At 39.6% G+C, this 16,151-nt stretch overlaps 2 protein-coding genes across 3 annotated transcripts; one reads left to right on the top strand and one right to left on the bottom strand.

The window, feature by feature from the left end:
* Positions 1–443: 443 nt before the first annotated feature.
* LOC117305685 (microfibril-associated glycoprotein 4-like) lies at positions 444–1,500 on the top strand. Its single transcript, XM_033790546.1, has one exon. It carries the CDS (start codon positions 444–446, stop codon positions 1,425–1,427), a length of 984 nt encoding a protein of 327 aa, XP_033646437.1. The 3' UTR covers positions 1,428–1,500.
* A 3,911-nt stretch (positions 1,501–5,411) lies between these two features.
* Positions 5,412–15,949, bottom strand: LOC117305687 (SAP30-binding protein-like). Of its 2 annotated transcripts, XM_033790548.1 has the most exons (9): positions 15,829–15,948; positions 14,097–14,254; positions 12,767–12,897; positions 12,347–12,493; positions 10,699–10,775; positions 8,247–8,359; positions 7,277–7,522; positions 6,080–6,304; positions 5,412–5,993 (listed from the first exon to the last, which is right to left on the bottom strand). In XM_033790548.1, exons 2-9 carry the CDS (start codon positions 14,209–14,211, stop codon positions 5,962–5,964), a joined length of 1,086 nt encoding a protein of 361 aa, XP_033646439.1. In that variant the 5' UTR covers positions 14,212–14,254; positions 15,829–15,948; the 3' UTR covers positions 5,412–5,961. The 2 variants fall into 2 exon arrangements, with proteins under 2 accessions (XP_033646439.1, XP_033646438.1); XM_033790547.1 differs by having other exon boundaries at positions 5,412–6,304; positions 15,829–15,949.
* Between the last annotated feature and the right edge of the window lie 202 nt (positions 15,950–16,151).

The following is a 16,151-nucleotide window of genomic DNA, read 5'->3' on the forward strand; positions in this document are numbered from 1 at the left end:
GTGAATACTCTGCCTAACTATGGGTAGGGAGTAAAAAACAAGAGACCTAATTATAGAACGCTTCTGTCAGTGTTTTCAAAGAGCAACTGTTTTATAATCACTCTCTCGAGAGAATCGTGTCAGTCGTTAGCGGGAACAGTACACACCAGCCAATCAAACCCACAACACACGACGCCAGGCGTTTGTTTCCAAGCTTTGTTGATTTTTCTCCCCCCCCCCCCCCCCCTCTCACTTTCTGTTATTGCTGTGGAAACGGTGACGTCAATGGGCAGAGCTTTTGCCTAAAAATTGTTTGCAGCCAAATATTTGGTTCATTTGATCCGTCGAATACTAGCTATCACTGTCAGGGCAATTTCCAACCGACAGTTAAGGAGGAACATTAACAAAACGTTTTTACTTTGCTACGTTTCTGAAAAGAAAAAAAAATTCCACAAACAATCACCATGGAAGTGATGATCATAATATTTGTTCTGATTTTGATGGTAAAGACCTGCCATAGTGTTAACCGACGGTTCATCGAAACGTTCTACCTGGCTGAAAACCGAGCCTTACTGAATCATGTGTTTCAGTGGAAGACGGTATCTTCACCCGTGATCTGTGGGCGAGACTGCTCTATGGATCCACAGTGTGCATCATTTAACTTTCAGACAAATCATGTTTGCCTGTTGAATAATGCTAGCAAAGCTCACAGCCTAAATGACTTTGTTGAGATTCAAGCGAGTGCCTACTATGATGACAACTTGGACACTTTGTCATTTTCACTATCCAGCACTACAAGTTACAGTAGTTGTCTGGAGTTGTATCAAGCTGGTTACCGCAGCAATGGCATATACACCATATACCCTTCAAGTCTGGCTGATGGGTTACAGGTCTACTGTGATATGGAGACAGATGGAGGAGGCTGGATTGTGTTCCAGAGGAGACAAGACGGACTAGTTGACTTTTACCGCACCTGGGCTGACTACCAATCTGGGTTTGGTGATCTGCAGAGTGAGTTCTGGTTGGGGAATGATATCCTGCGTGACCTTACTGGATCGGGTCAATGGCAACTCAGAGTAGATATGGAAAATTGGGAGTCCAACACAGCTTGGGCTTCTTATGGTGAGTTTGCTGTTACAGGTGACAAGTACACTCTCCATGTTGGCTCATATAATGCTCAGAGTACCGCGGGCGATTCACTGTCAGCTCATAATGGTTACTCATTCACAACAAAAGATCAGGATAATGATTTAGATGAGGATATAAATTGTGGTGCGAATGTTAAAGGTGCCTGGTGGTTTGGGGCTTGCTTTAAGGCCCACCTGAACGGTAAATACTATCCACAGCGAGATGTGCCAAACTCACTTGGAATACTATGGCCGGAGTGGACAGGATCATGGGAATACTCCCTGAAGAAATGCAGCATGAAAATACGGCAAGCTTTGTAACTCTTGACTCGTTGATCAGGGACAGGGTGTGTATAAACCTTTGTTTATGACCGGTAAAAAGTGTTAATTCATGGGCGTGACACGCGACCTGGCACCTGTTCTTATAAAAGACAGTTTCTTCATTCCTATTGGTCGAGAGCAACAGCTGAAAAAGTTGTGCCACATCACGCGATAAGAGCGACGCGCACAGCATTCCCTTATTAGGAGTTGTTTACCCGAGGTCGGCGGAGGGGGCTTTACCATTTCATAGCTGGAGGGGTGTTGTGTTGTGTTGAAAGAGATCATTTAACAATATTATAATTTTTTCATTTATTTTACTTTTTGACCAAAAAGTGATGATGTTTTTGACCGAAAGGTATTAATGAACGGGAATCAAAGTGTGGTGAATCGGTTTTTAACTAGGTTTAAACCCGCCGAGGCCTGGTTCTTGATAATTTACCTCCACTTCGTCTCGGTAAAATTATCAAGAACTAGGCCGGCTTCGTTGGGATTAACCCACTAGTTAAAAACCTCTGTACCACACATTGATTCCCTTAAGTACAACAAGTAATAATATATCAACTCAAACTCTTACAAAATGGAACATGAATTGATTGACTCAGTGATCTGGAATTTTTTTTTTACATTATAATTTTATATCAATTGAAGAGGAATCAAGGGCGCTACTCCCGTGGCGACCACCCGACGTGTGCATTACTTTAACCCGTTTTTTCTTCTTTCTATTATTTTGTTTAAAGAAATTGTGAATTGTATCGTTGATGCACACTAAAAGGCAAGTTTCATGTTTAGTTACATACAATTGAATTGAAAAAATAAAATCGAAAACAAGGCTAAAAACAAATTCTATAAATTCAACATGAAAAATATTTAAAAACTAGGCTTTAATGTCTTTGAAAAAAAATAATTATTTAACTTGTTGTTATAGTGTATACAAATAATTGTGTTAGATTATAACAGATGTTAAATTTGCATCGGGGATAAAGAACACTAATCATGGTCTCCACCCACACACCGATGTGCGCCAGCACTGCACACTCAGCAATTTCCCGAGTCCTGTGAAAAACCCGCTGCCAAAAACATAGGATTCGAACTGCCTCTAGCTGCCGGGCAACCTCGGTAGTCTAGTTGGTTAAGACACTGTTCTAGAATTGCAAGGGTCTTGGGTTCGAATCCCACCCGAGTAACATCGGTGTGTGGGTGTGGAGACCAAGATTAGTGTTTTAGATTAGGTGCAATACATGGCACATGAACGTTTTACAGTGATACTCAAATTACCTGTTTTCGTAAAGGCCGAGTTATAGTCGGTCGCGCGATGGTCGGGTGTCGGAAATCTGGACGCGCGATCATAAAAAGACACGGTTTTTAGGCCTCAGTCTTAGGATTGCGCGCAAGATTTCCGTCGCGCGACCATCGCGCGACCGACTATAAACCGGCCTTAAGACTTTTAATTTACATTTTTATTTTTTATTATTTTTTAACTATGCTTACTTTTGTGGAGTGTTGTCCAGTGTCTTTATTATGGATAAAAACAAAAAGTATTACAAATGTTCAACAGAGTGTTTCAGAAAAGACTTTTTGAAATTGCATTTTCTTTAATTGATTGTTTATGTGCACAAGAATATTTTAGTAGTATAAATACATGGCACGTGAATGGCTTACAATATATTAGTTATCTAAGTGATTTGTGTAGAACTTTTTGGAGAAAATGCATTTTAAAAACAACGGTTACAAACGCTTTTAATAGACCAACTCGTCCGACCCAAGGCAACGTGTTCCTTTAAGAAAAGACCTGTCAAATGAATAATTACCTTTTTAATAGCATCAAAAATATATTTGTTAATAACTATACGATCATTCACTCATCAAATTGCAGAACGACAAACTCAACAAACTCAAATTAATGGACAGGAAATCTCAACAACTTTGGATTAAGAAAATAAATTATCAGACATTTTCAACAGGGTAATTCAGACAAAACTTTTTAAGCGAAGTCTATATCTTATGTATTTAAATAATTATTCGGTTAGTGAATAAAACAAAAATCACTTCTTGATTGACAATTAGTTTTCACATTGAGTCGAGTGTGGACCTTGTTGTGAATGAACTGTTCGCACATTCAGATGCCGGTCACGCGCGGATCCAGGATTCTTTTAACCAGAGGGCAAAACCTTGTAGCCATAATATATTGTAGCAAATTCGTGGAAATTACTTCTTTCTCGAAAACTATGAGCCATTTCGTACAACGTTTTATACCATCAACCTCTCCCATTACTCGTCACCAAGAAAGGTTTTATGCTAATAATTATTTTGAGTAATTACCAATAGTGTCCACTGCTTTTAATCGCAAGGTTTCACTTTAGTCAAAACAATGCTAATCGTTGACGGACAACATTAATTCGACACAAAGTTCAAAATACAACGCTCTTTTGACTAGGTCAAAGGTCATTGGGAACCAATGCTTCCCAATCTACGGCTGTTCCATGTTTGATTTGTTGAAATTAAAGACACTGGACACTATTGGTAATTGTCAAAGACCAGTCTTCTCACTTGGTGTATCCATGGAGGAAGAAATTGTGATCCCAACATATGCATAAACAACAAACCTGTGAAAATTTGAGTTCAGTTGGTCGTCTTAGTTGCGAGATAACTATGAAAGAAAAAAAACCCACCCTTGTCACACGAAATTGTGTGCTTTCATTCATATGCTTCATTTCGAGACTTCAAATTCTAAATCTGAGGTCTTGAAATCAAAGTCATGGTAAATTCTTTCTCAAAAACTACTCTACTTCAGAGGGAGCCGTTCCTCACTATGTTTCATACTACCAACCTCTCCCCATTACCAGTTACTTTTTCAGCTATTGAAGCCCAACCCACCCGTAGAAGTAATGACAAGTTACTTATCTTCCAATAACGCAACTAAACAAACAGTGTATGTAGATATTATATTTACTGTTTATTTTTTACCACTACAATAAAAAGAAAAGAACACTATCCCTCCAAATTACTTGAAGTTATTTTTGAGAAAAAAATATTTAAAAACAGCGAACCTGCCAGCATGATTCAATTATTTGGCTCGCAATTTTGTTTTCCCGTCATACCACATGCTGGCCATAACAGACACGCATAAGGTATGGGTGATTTCCTGGATCCCCTCCACTGTTGACCCTGTGGCCAGCATGTGGTACGAACAAAAAATTGCGTCCTGCTCATAGACCTTCTTCACGATGTCACCATCTTGGTCATGTTCCCCGTTTCCATAACAGTAATGAATGCTAACACTCATTAACCAAACATGGCACCAGGCTATTATTTCATCAAGCCTCAGTTTGGTTACAATGAGTTGGAATGGAGTAAAAACAAGATGGCCACACCGTGATAAAGGTCTATAGCCTTATCAAAGGCTCTTAACACAACCACCACACTCAGAATTCACCAGGGCCCAATTTCATAGCGCTGCTTAGCGGCCGATTTTGTGCTTACTGTGCAATTTCTATTTCAAAGCGCTTCTAACCGTAAGCACACGAAAAAGGCAAGCTAACCTTCCGGTGCTTACCGCTCGAAAATAAATAACGTCACAATGTAAATCCACGGTATACACGCAATATGGCCGCCCATTTTTTCTGCTAACCTGTGAAATACACTAAGGGTATTAGCAAATTTTCTTCTACCGTAAACACGCAAATTTGCTTATCGTAAAGCAGCGCTATGAAATTGGGCTCAAGTAGTGTAGCATAAATTACGTATAACAACAAACTGCACAGTACTTCAGGCAGCACTTGATAAACAGTATACCTTGGGGTCAAAGCATAATTTCATGGCCCTGCTTACCGCCGAATTCTGCGCTTACGATCACGATTCCCCGCTTACGTGCAAGCGCCGAATTTCTTCGCTAGCCTTGTAAGCTTAGAATGCCTAGTAACGTGAAGTACGCACGCGCAGAAGCCCAAATTCGCCGCTAACCCGTGAAATACACTTGCCGTTAGCACAGAATTCTCTGCTTCCGTAAGCGCCGATTCTGTGCTTACGGTAAGCAGAGCCATGAAATTGGGCCCTGAAGCTTCAATGTGCAAGGTGGAAAAACCTTAAAAACAACACGTTTAGAACCCACACCTGGACAACTTGGCTGATAGAGCCCGAGTTCAGCGAGTCAGACTGCGCGTCCATTACATAAAAATGCTTTGAAAAGAACGTGATATAAAAGAAAACCCTGACATCAGGAAAAAGCAGACGACTCTTTAAAACGTTCAGTTTGTCATGAGCTAAGCACAGAAAAAATCCTGGTTAGAAAAAAAAACCAAGTCACCAGCCAACATTTCATCCAGTTTAAAATGTTACGACTGATGGCCGGCTTAATTTTTTTTGCTCAGCAATAAAAAATCTCCTCAGAAGTTTTTTAGGCTTGACATCATTTGTCCGTCTTGGGTTTCTTTAAGACACCCACTGATGGATCATTTGTCCGTCTTGGGTTTCTTTAAGACACCCACTGATGGATCATTTGTCCGTCTTGGGTTTCTTTAAGACACCCACTGATGGATCATTTGTCCGTCTTGGGTTTCTTTAAGACACCCACTGATGGATCATTTGTCCGTCTTGGGTTTCTTTAAGACACCCACAGATGGATCATTTGTCCGTCTTGGGTTTCTTTAAGACACCCACTGATGGAATGACGGTTGTCTTTATGCCGGAGGTCACGGGAGCGAAGACGGGCGGTACACCCACGGGGTTCGTTACTAAGGCGTTGACGAGGCTGACTTGGGGTCTCTGAATCATGGTTATTGGGAATGTTGGGATGGGTGTGGGCAGAGGGAGGAGGGGTCTTGATGTCACCTCGGAAGGGACCACACCCCACTTGGATTTCCTTTTTCTCTCGGGTTCATCTGCAAAGATGAGATCACCACCAAAAAAGTAGAAAAGGGATGGTACATTAATTACATCGCAAAACCCACTACCAGTAGTAAAACTGATAGCTCAGCTAGTTCTCAAAGAACAAAACTTCGCAACGACACCTCAAAAAATCCAAATAAAATCACCTTAAAAGCAGTGGACACTATTGGTAATTACTCACAGTAATTGTTAGCATAAAACCTTACTTGGTAACAAGTAATGGGTAGAGATTGATAATTAAAAAACATTGTGTGAAACGGCTCCCTCTGAAGTGAAGTAGTTTTCGAGACGGAAGTAATTTTCATCGAATTTGATTTCGAGACCTCAGATTTAGAATTTGAGGTCTCGAAATCAAGCATCCGAAAGCACAAAACTTTGTGTGACAAGGGTGTTTTTTTTCTTTCATTGTTTTCTCGCAACTTCGATGACCGATTGAGCTCGAATATTCACAGGTTTGTTATTTTATGCATATGTTAAGATACATGTACACCAAGTGAGAAGACTAGTCTTTGACAATTACCAATAGTGTCCACTGCCTTTAATCACTAGCTAGAGTGTTTGGAAGGGTATCCTCATGTCCAATACCTTAATACAAATATTTCAAGTGAGAACAAAACCCAAATCACTAAGTTATCACACAAGCGCGAGTGGAATACGGAAAAATATAGCACTTCTGCGCTATATTTTCCGTATTTCCACGAACGCGCGTGTGATAACGTATTTATCTTCAAGCAAACTTGGGGCATGACCACAGACAGTGCAAAAAATACATTCTACACTTTGCGTGTTGACATACATGAAACTGGAAGATAAATATGTTATAACGCGCGTTCGTGGAATACGGAAAAATATAGCGCGTCTGCGTCGCATATCCAAATATATCCATATAGGCCAAAACGCCGAAGCACTATACTTTTCCATATTCCACTCGCTCTTTTGTGATAACATGTTTAGGGAGTATTTACCTGTTGAGGTAGCTGACAGTGAGTGACTGGTCGTGATTGAGAGCAATGGTTGAACAGCAGACATTGTAGGAAGAGTAACCATTACTGAGGATGATGTGGTTGTACCCGTCACACCAATAGTTGGGATGATCGTTGCTACTGGCCCTCCAATGGGCGTCTTCCTCGCCATACCCATCTTAAACTCAACTTTGGTTCGTTCTTTCTTTTCCTTTTCTCGTCTTGCCATGTCCTCTTTTTGCGCCTTAGCTGAAAAGGAGATTTGTTTATTAAGGGTAAACGCCATGAACAAGTATTGTCATTATTAAAATACATCACACAGAGTAAAGTAACAAGCGTGTTTTTTCTTTCATTATTCTCTTGAAAATTTGACGACAAATTGAGCCCAAAATTTAAAGCATAGAGTACTTTGTGAGATGGCCGAATAAATAATAATAATAATACAAATAATATTAATACATCCCGTGAAAGTACTGGTCTTTATGGTCTTTACTGGTTATACGTCTCTGGACATTTTCAAAACTCTGCTAAAAACCCACTTTTTCAAAATTTCTTATGAGTGACTTTCTGTCTGTTTTTAACCATTTATTTTTGCCAACACGTTTATGTAATTCAACATGTTCTTTTTCAACGTACCCTTATTTCTTTCCAAGCTTCGTAATTTGTATTTTTGTTTTGTTACTCTCTTTGCTTGTTTTATGCGCCTCGGAATAAGTTTAGTCTTAGATAGATGGCGATTTATAAGTTTGAATTATTATTATTATTATTATTATTATTATTATTATTACGGTCACAGTTTGTACCTTTAAAGGCAGTGGACACTATTGGGTATTGCTTGAAATAATTGTTAGCGTAAAACCTTACTTGGTAACGAGTAATGGGGAGCTGTTGATAATATAAAACATCCCTCTGAGGTTACGTATTTTTCAAGAAAGAAGTTATTTTCCACAAACAGTTGGGATTGTGGACTTACCGAGTGCCTCATAGTAGGAGTTCTCATCCCATCCATGGGAATCATAGACGTCACTCGGATAGTTGCTCCCAAGCTCATCTATCCGTAGGTAGGAGATGAGTTTGTCGTAAATGCTAAAACAACAAATCAGCAAAAATAAAAAGAGTTTTTTTATGAGGGGCTCTAAGGTTGAATTCATTCAGATTGACGCCCTGTTACCCTGTTACATCTCGCACCAAACGTCTCAGCAGATACTTGTTTTGTGTCTACAATCTGCACTATTGTGTTGTGTTTTTGTTTTTGTTTTGTTTTTGGTTTTACTGCGCCTTGAACACCCAGCAGGGTGGATATGTGCGCATTACAAGTCTTATTATTATTATTATTATTGTACAATAAAGCCATGGGACATTTCAGTACACAGTATTGTCAAAAGGCCCACACTTTGTCTATCACAACATATATATATATAAAATAACAAACCTGTGAAAATTTAGGCTCAAACGGTCATCGGAGTCAAGAGAAAATAACGGAAAAACCCACCCTTGTTTCCGCACGTTTCGCCAGTCATGACATGTGTTTACTATAAATCCGTAATTCTCGACAACAAGAAATGATAATTGTTTTAACGTTTTCTCGAAAAGTAAAGCATTTCATGGAATAATATTCAAGAGAAGTCTTTCACCACTACCTACTGTAAACCCTGTAAGTTATTTGTAGATCTGTGAACTTTTTCTTTTTTTTCTGAACCGAAAGGGTCCAATGGCTTTAAAGACACTGTCCACAAATGGTAATTGTCAAAGACTACTGTCCACAAATGGTCATTGTCAAAGACTACCGGTAGTCTTCACAGTTGGTGTATCTCAACATATGCATAAAATAACAAACCTGTGAAAATTTGAGCTAAATAGGTTGTCGAAGTTGCGAAATATTAATGAAAGAAAACACATCCTTCGCACCATTGTCACATGAAGTTATGCGCTTCCAGCAAAAGCTTGACTTCGCGACCTCAAATTCTAAATCTGAGGTCTCGTGGAAAATTACTCCTTTCTCGAAAACTATGTCACTTTAGAGGGAGCTGTTTCTCACAATGTTTTATACTATCAACCTCTCCCCATTACTCGTAATTAAGAAAGGTTTTATGGTAATGATTATTTTGAGTAACTACCAATGGTGTCCACTGCCTTTAAAACAAGATACAAGTTTTGAAAATTTTGTCAATATTTTTATTTGTCTGTTTATTGTTAACTAATTTTAAGCGTTTTTGTCTGTACTGTTTGAATCATGGCCAGTTTTAATTTCCCCAGTGTGGGATAATAAAGTTCTTATCTTATCTTATCTTATGAGAGATCGCATAACATCACAAGGCCCTGGACGGCGTAATCTATGGTGCGGGCTCGGCGAACTGATTTGGGCCATCGACCCAAATCATCTGCCACCAGGGGCTCGTTGCCACATACTCCTTGGGCTGAAACAGGGTTACCCCAACCTCGCTACCATAGGCAGCGCGCCGTATCACCCGATAGCTCTGCGTACTCTCTTACCCCTGGGAGGGAAACTCCGATCTGTGTTTTTGATTGGCTATCATATACGCGCAAAATTTGAAATGCTGTGCATCTCCAAAAAGATCTATACACCGAACCGCGTGCGTATAAAGATGTCTTATTCACTTTAATAATCACGCAACGCTGAACGCCAAGGCAAGTTTATGACTTTTATTTCACACAGCGCATCAAGCGTATGCGCGACTAATGCCCAACACAGAACGGATCAACCACAAGACTAATTGTAATATCCCTTATATTTGGATATTTTGGAGTTACACTTCCAGGGGTTATGATCGAGTAATGCATGCTGGGAAAAAAAGGCGCGACGAGATCGTTCACCCTTGGGAACGAGGTTGAGGGTTACCCCTTCACAATCCATACAGATGAAGGCATGGGTATTATTTACTAGGAGCCTGGCTGGGAGAGCAGGATGCACTACATGTAACTTCCCAAAAGTTTACAAAGCAATTATTGTTAAGTGCCTTGCTCAAGGGCACAGATGTCATGACTGGGATTTGAACCCACAATCTGCTGCTGACAACATCATAAAGCTGCTTACAAACAAAAAGTAGCAAAGAACAACATAATCATGCTTACCAGCCAAACTACCCTGTCACATGTTCAATTTGCAAATGGTACCCAGCTAACTTCTACTTAGCAGAAAATTGTTCAGCAATTTTTTCTGGTTAAGCAGCTCCATGAAATCGGCCCCAGAGCTTGGGTCCAGTGGGATACAACATTTTGAAATGACACTAAAACACAACCCCCAGACATAAAGATAATACAGCCTAGCCTTTAAGGCCCGGTCCCACTGCAGCAATAACGAGAACGATAACGATAACAACGCAAAGTGAACGCATTCCATTGGTTGAATGGGCGTGTGCGTATTCTGCGTGGAGCAATTCATCCAAAAGAACGCGGGCCTTTACCTTGGATTTCTGAAGTCCTTTCTGGTCTGGACCTGGTTCAGATTGAACCCTTTCTTGTAGTAACTGCTAATCTTGTCCTGATAATAGAATAAATCCATGACTTTTAAAGGCAGTGGACACTATTGGTAATTACTCAAAATAAAACCTTTCGTGAAGAGAAATGGGGAGAGGTTGATGGTGTAAAACATTGTGAGAAACGGCTCCCTCTGAATTGCCATAGTTTTCGAGAAAGAACTAATTTGACACGAATTTGATTTTGAGACCTCAGATTTAGAACTTGAGGTCTCGAAATCAACCATCTAAACGCATACAACTTTGTGTGAAAAGGGTTATTTTTCTTTCATTGTTATCTCGCAACTTTGATGACCGATTGAGCTCAAATTTTCACAGGTTTGTTATTTTATGCATATGTTGAAATACACCAACTGTGAAGGCTAGTCTTTGACAATTACCAATAGTGTCCACTGCCTTTAAGTATATGCCAACAAATTTTGAAGAAACAAATCTTGATTTTAAAAACAGAAATCTGTAATGCAAAAATGTTGTATCTTAGCAGATTCTGAGCTTTGGTTAATCTATCTTAAAGACAATGGACACTAATGGTTATTGTCAAAGACCAGTTTTCTCAATTGCTGTATCTCAAAATATGCACACTTAACAAACCTATGAAAATTTGAACTCAACCGGTCATCGAAGTTGCAAGATAATAATGAAAGAAAAAAAACCCTTGTCACACGAAGTTGTGTGCTTTCAGAAGCTTGATTTCAAGACCTCAAGTTCTAAATCTGAGGTCTCAAAATCAAATTCGTGGAAAATTACTTGTTCTACATTTATATGCACACTACGCGCTAGTCTTGGTGCAAGATGTTTCTTGTTTATGGGCAATGCGGGCGCTGTTGGCAAGTTGGCCGCGCTGTATGTCAAAGAAAAAACGAGAACTGCTTGCACCAAGACTAACTACACGCACAATGCATATCCGAAAACTGTCTCAGTAAAAAAAAAAGGCAACACACGTACAGAGCTCAAGATCGTCGGAAAACAGATAAGTTTTTCAAAGTTTCTTACTTTATTACGACCTTTAACCAAAACAGCATTCATGAATGGGAATAAAAGAGTAGTGAGTTGTTCATAAACTGCCGTTTAAAACCTTGCAGGGCATCAATCACACTGCAACGACCCTACCAGTTTTAAACAGTCGTTCAGAACTCTTCACTACCCTTTTTATTCCCTTATTAAAGGAACACGTTGCCTTGGATCGGTCGAGTTGGTCTTTGAAAAGCGTTTGTAAACGTTTTTTTTTTTAAATGCATATGGGTAGAAAGATGTTGTAAAAGTAGAAAACAATGATCCACACAAACATGCCTCGAAATTGCACGGTTTTCCTTTTACCTCGGTGACTAACACGGTCGGCCATTTATGGGAGTCAAATTTTTGACTCCCAGAAATAGCCGACCATGTTAGTTCGCACAGTAAAAGGAAAACCACGCAATTTCGAGGCAAACTTGTGTGGATCATTGTATTCTACTTTTAAAACATCTTTCCAACCATATGCATTTTATAAAAAACGGTTACAAACGCTTTTTATAGACCAACTCGTCCGATCCAAGGCAACGTGTTCCTTTAATAATACCCCAGGTGGATTGCTTACCTGTAGATGTTTAGAGCATCTTCCTGATGGCTCTGGGGGTAATCTTACATCTCCTTCATCCGTACTGCAAGACCGTCTGATGCTCTCCGATAATGCTACCGCCGACTCGGAGTTAACAGACGCCATGAATATGGAATCATCTGCAACCTACATGTATTGAAACAATATGAAACATGAAACAGCAGTAGCCTCATTTGGCTGACTCAGAGTTAACAGACGCCATGAATATGGAATTATCAGCAACCTATTGAAACAATATGAAACATGAAACAGCTGTAGCCTCGTTTGGCTGACTCAGAGTTAACAGACGCCATGAATATGAAATCATCGGCAACCCATTGAAACAATATGAAACATTTGGCCAAGCACTGGTGTTTAAAGGGACAAAAAAGCGCCATCCGGAAATATGAATAAACCTACCTTGGCCAGCCCCTTAATCTGTGGCATTTCATCATCACTGATTATATCAATGTCTTGTATCTCGCCTCCCTCACCAGCCTCTGCTGCTACTTTCTGTAGTCCGCCTTCATCAGTGCCATAGGACACCAGACCTTTCAAAACAAAAACAAAGTAATTAGTGTGTTAGCTCAACTTGGCCAACAAATCCTTTCAAGGGAAGGTATAGGGACACGTTGCCTTGGATCAGGCAAGTTGGAAAGCGTTTGAAACCATTAAATGTAGAATATACATGAAATTATCCACACAACCGTGCTCAGTTTTTCCTTTTACTTTGCGAACCCACACGTTCGGCTGTTTTGTGGAGTCAAAATTGGACTCCTTAAAATGGTGATGCCGTATTAGTTCACAACATCACACAAAGACGTTTCACATGCTAAAATAATGTTCGTCTCCTGAGACGCAAATTATTTTCGTAAATCTGTGGACATTGTGTTTTGTGTCCTGCAAAAAAGTACCCAGACTCTTTAAGGCAAACTCTGAAGTGTTATGCATGAAAGGGTTTTACCTTACACCAGTGCTGTAGCCACGGTGGGCGGTGCTGGGCGGGCCTGCCAAGGACTCACAATTTTTAGCCCAGCACTCTGAGAAAAATACATTATGCCGCCCAGCACAGATTTCCAAACTATTGCATGCATTGATCTGAGACACAGCTAATGATAAGATCAAATGTCACAGAGAAAGAACACAGTCAAAAGGTCATTCTACTTAATGTATGGCTCCCCCCCCCCCCCCATGACATTAAAACAGTATGGAAACCATGCGCCACTTCAGCAATAAGGGTCACATGATTAATGATGAAAATTTTTGCTAGTCCACTTGCCCTTGGTGGACTTAAAGGCAGTGGACACTATTGGTAATTACTCAAAATAATTTTTAGCATAAAACCTTTCTTGGTGACGAGTAATGGGGAGAGGTTGATGGTATAAAACATTGTGAGAAACGGCTCCCTCTGAAGTGCCATAGTTTTTGACAAAGAAGTCATTTTCCACGAATTTGATTTTGAGACCTCAGATTTAGAACTTGAGGTCTCGAAATCAACCATCTAAACGCATACAACTGACAACTTTGTGTGACAAGGGTGTTTTTTTCTTTCATTATTATCTCGCAACTTCGATGACCGATTGAGCTCAAATTTTCACAGGTTTGTTATTTTATGCACATGTTGAGATACACCAAGTGAGAAGACTGGTCTTTGACAATTACCAATAGTGTCCACCGTCTTTAAAAAATAAACTCATTTATTGTCCACCACTAACAGTGGTCTAGGTACAACCCTGCCTAATACACTTACCTTGTTCTTTCATATCTTTGTTGGTTTCCTCTTCTGAGTCTGCATCAGAGTCCTCTCCACCGTAGTCCACCAGGGATGCAATGCCAGCCATTGTATCAATCTTAACTTGACTCATTCATACACTTCAATAACTGCGGCCCTGGAAATCTGCAATGTAACTGGACAAAGGTAGAGAAATCTTAGTTTTCTTGTCATTATTGTCCGACAGGCGTACGACGCTCATTAGAGTGCATTGTTTTGAGTAAGAAGTCCACTTAAAGCCATTGGACACTTTCGGTAAACAATATTGTCCAAGGCTCACACTTAGTGTACCACAACTTAAATATAAAATAACAAACCTGTGAAAATTTAGGCTCAATCGGTCATTGGAGTCTGGAGAAAATAACGGGAAAACCCACCCTTGTTTCCCCACGTTTCGCCGTGTCATGACAAGTGTTTCAAATAAATCCGTAATTCTCGCTATCGAGAATTGATATTGTTTTAATGTTTACTCAAAAAGTAAGTGTCATGGAATAATATTTCAAGATACATGTAAGTCTTTCACCATTACCTTCTGTAAACCCTTTAAATTATTTGTAAACCTGTGATTTTTGTTTGTTTTCTGTACCGAAAGTGTATAATAGCTTTAAAGGATCTATGTACTTTTTGTAGGACAAACAACACAATGTCCACAGAATTACACTAAACTTACACAGTTTGAAGATAATGATAGTAGAAAGCGAACCCTCAAAATATTACTTGCTGAGGTGCTGTAGTTTTTGAGAAATGAGCTAAACAATGTCATGAAAATAATTTTTGTCTCAGTGATCATTAGACGAAACTTATTTTTGCATGTAAAAACGTATTTTCATGACATTGTTTTACTCATTTCTCAAAAATCAAAGCACCTCAGAAGGTACATCTTCAAACGGTGTACTGTACATGTAAGTTTGATGTAAATCTGTGGACATTGACATTGTCACAATTGTGTTTTGTGTTAAAAAAAAGTACCCAAATCCTTTAACAGTTTGCTATATCGTCACTGACGACGACGTGGGGTAGGTGTACACAGGTCGCCACTACTGTAGTGGCGACAGTGATGAGACCGATGTTAAAAGCGGAGCCATTTATTTACAGCTCAACTGAAGGTGGGCTAGGGCTAGAGTAGGATAACTTTCCGTATGGCGCCACCACCTTTTCACTCATTTTTACAAAAAGGGATATCTCATTTGAGGTAAATTGGATACTATATTATTTCATATCGAATGAAAAAGTGGTGGCGCCATACGGAAACTTTTCCCTAGAGTAGAGCGTGGGATGATTGTTGTTTTTCTGGATGAATTTTAATCTAATTAAATGGGAGTAGTGCCAATGTTTGTAATTGGTTGTCTCGAGGGTTATATATCTGATTATCTCAACTATAAACTAGAGCTATAAACTACACGAGGATTTATTGTTTATTATAAAAGGGAAAAAAAATCGAATTTCACAAAATTCATTACTGGTCTGATTCCCTTATCTTGACAACGTACTGAGTCACGGAGAGCAACGCTGGATTGGAACCAGACTAAACTAACCATGCCAAACATTATCAACAAATCGACAGAGTAAAACAAAAATTCTTACTTGATGAGCTACAGATTTCCAACAACTGTATAATTATAGCTGAGTGAAACTACACACTTAAAGTATGTTTAACAGAATTGATAATATTTATACATCACAAATTACTAAACTACAACACTAAATTTACCTGATTCAGCCGAGACAGGAGTGCAGTTTCTTTCACGAAATCGTCTGGATGACGAGGATCGAATTTGAGGCTGTTTCCGAAATTGCGGCTACGATTGATAACGGAACGTCCGTCACTCAACGCATGTGACGTCAAATCTGTGCAGCAGCTAGTAGGCCATAGTTGTAGCCGCCAATTTGTATCAAAAGTATTGCGTTGTACTATTGTGAAAGATCGCACACGTTCGTCTTTGGCCGTCATTTGTTTGTAGTGAAAAAAAGGAAAACCAAAACCCAAAGGAGGAGGTCAGCTGAGAATAGGAGGAAGTCTCACATGCATGATAA

The sequence above is a fragment of the Asterias rubens genome, unplaced genomic scaffold (assembly GCF_902459465.1).
Source record: "Asterias rubens unplaced genomic scaffold, eAstRub1.3, whole genome shotgun sequence".
Lineage (NCBI taxonomy): Eukaryota > Metazoa > Echinodermata > Asteroidea > Forcipulatida > Asteriidae > Asterias > Asterias rubens.

Coding starts and splice junctions, on each gene's coding strand:
- LOC117305685 (XM_033790546.1), top strand. CDS start 444: ATGGAAGTGATGATCATAATATTTGTTCTGATTTTGATGGTAAAGACC.
- LOC117305687 (XM_033790547.1), bottom strand. CDS start 14,211: ATGAGTCAAGTTAAGATTGATACAATGGCTGGCATTGCATCCCTGGTG. Junction 12,494..12,766: donor AGATTAAGGGGCTGGCCAAG/GTAGGTTTATTC, acceptor CAATACATGTAG/GTTGCAGATGATTCCATATT. Junction 8,360..10,698: donor AAGGACTTCAGAAATCCAAG/GTAAAGGCCCGC, acceptor TTGTTGTTTTAG/CATTTACGACAAACTCATCT.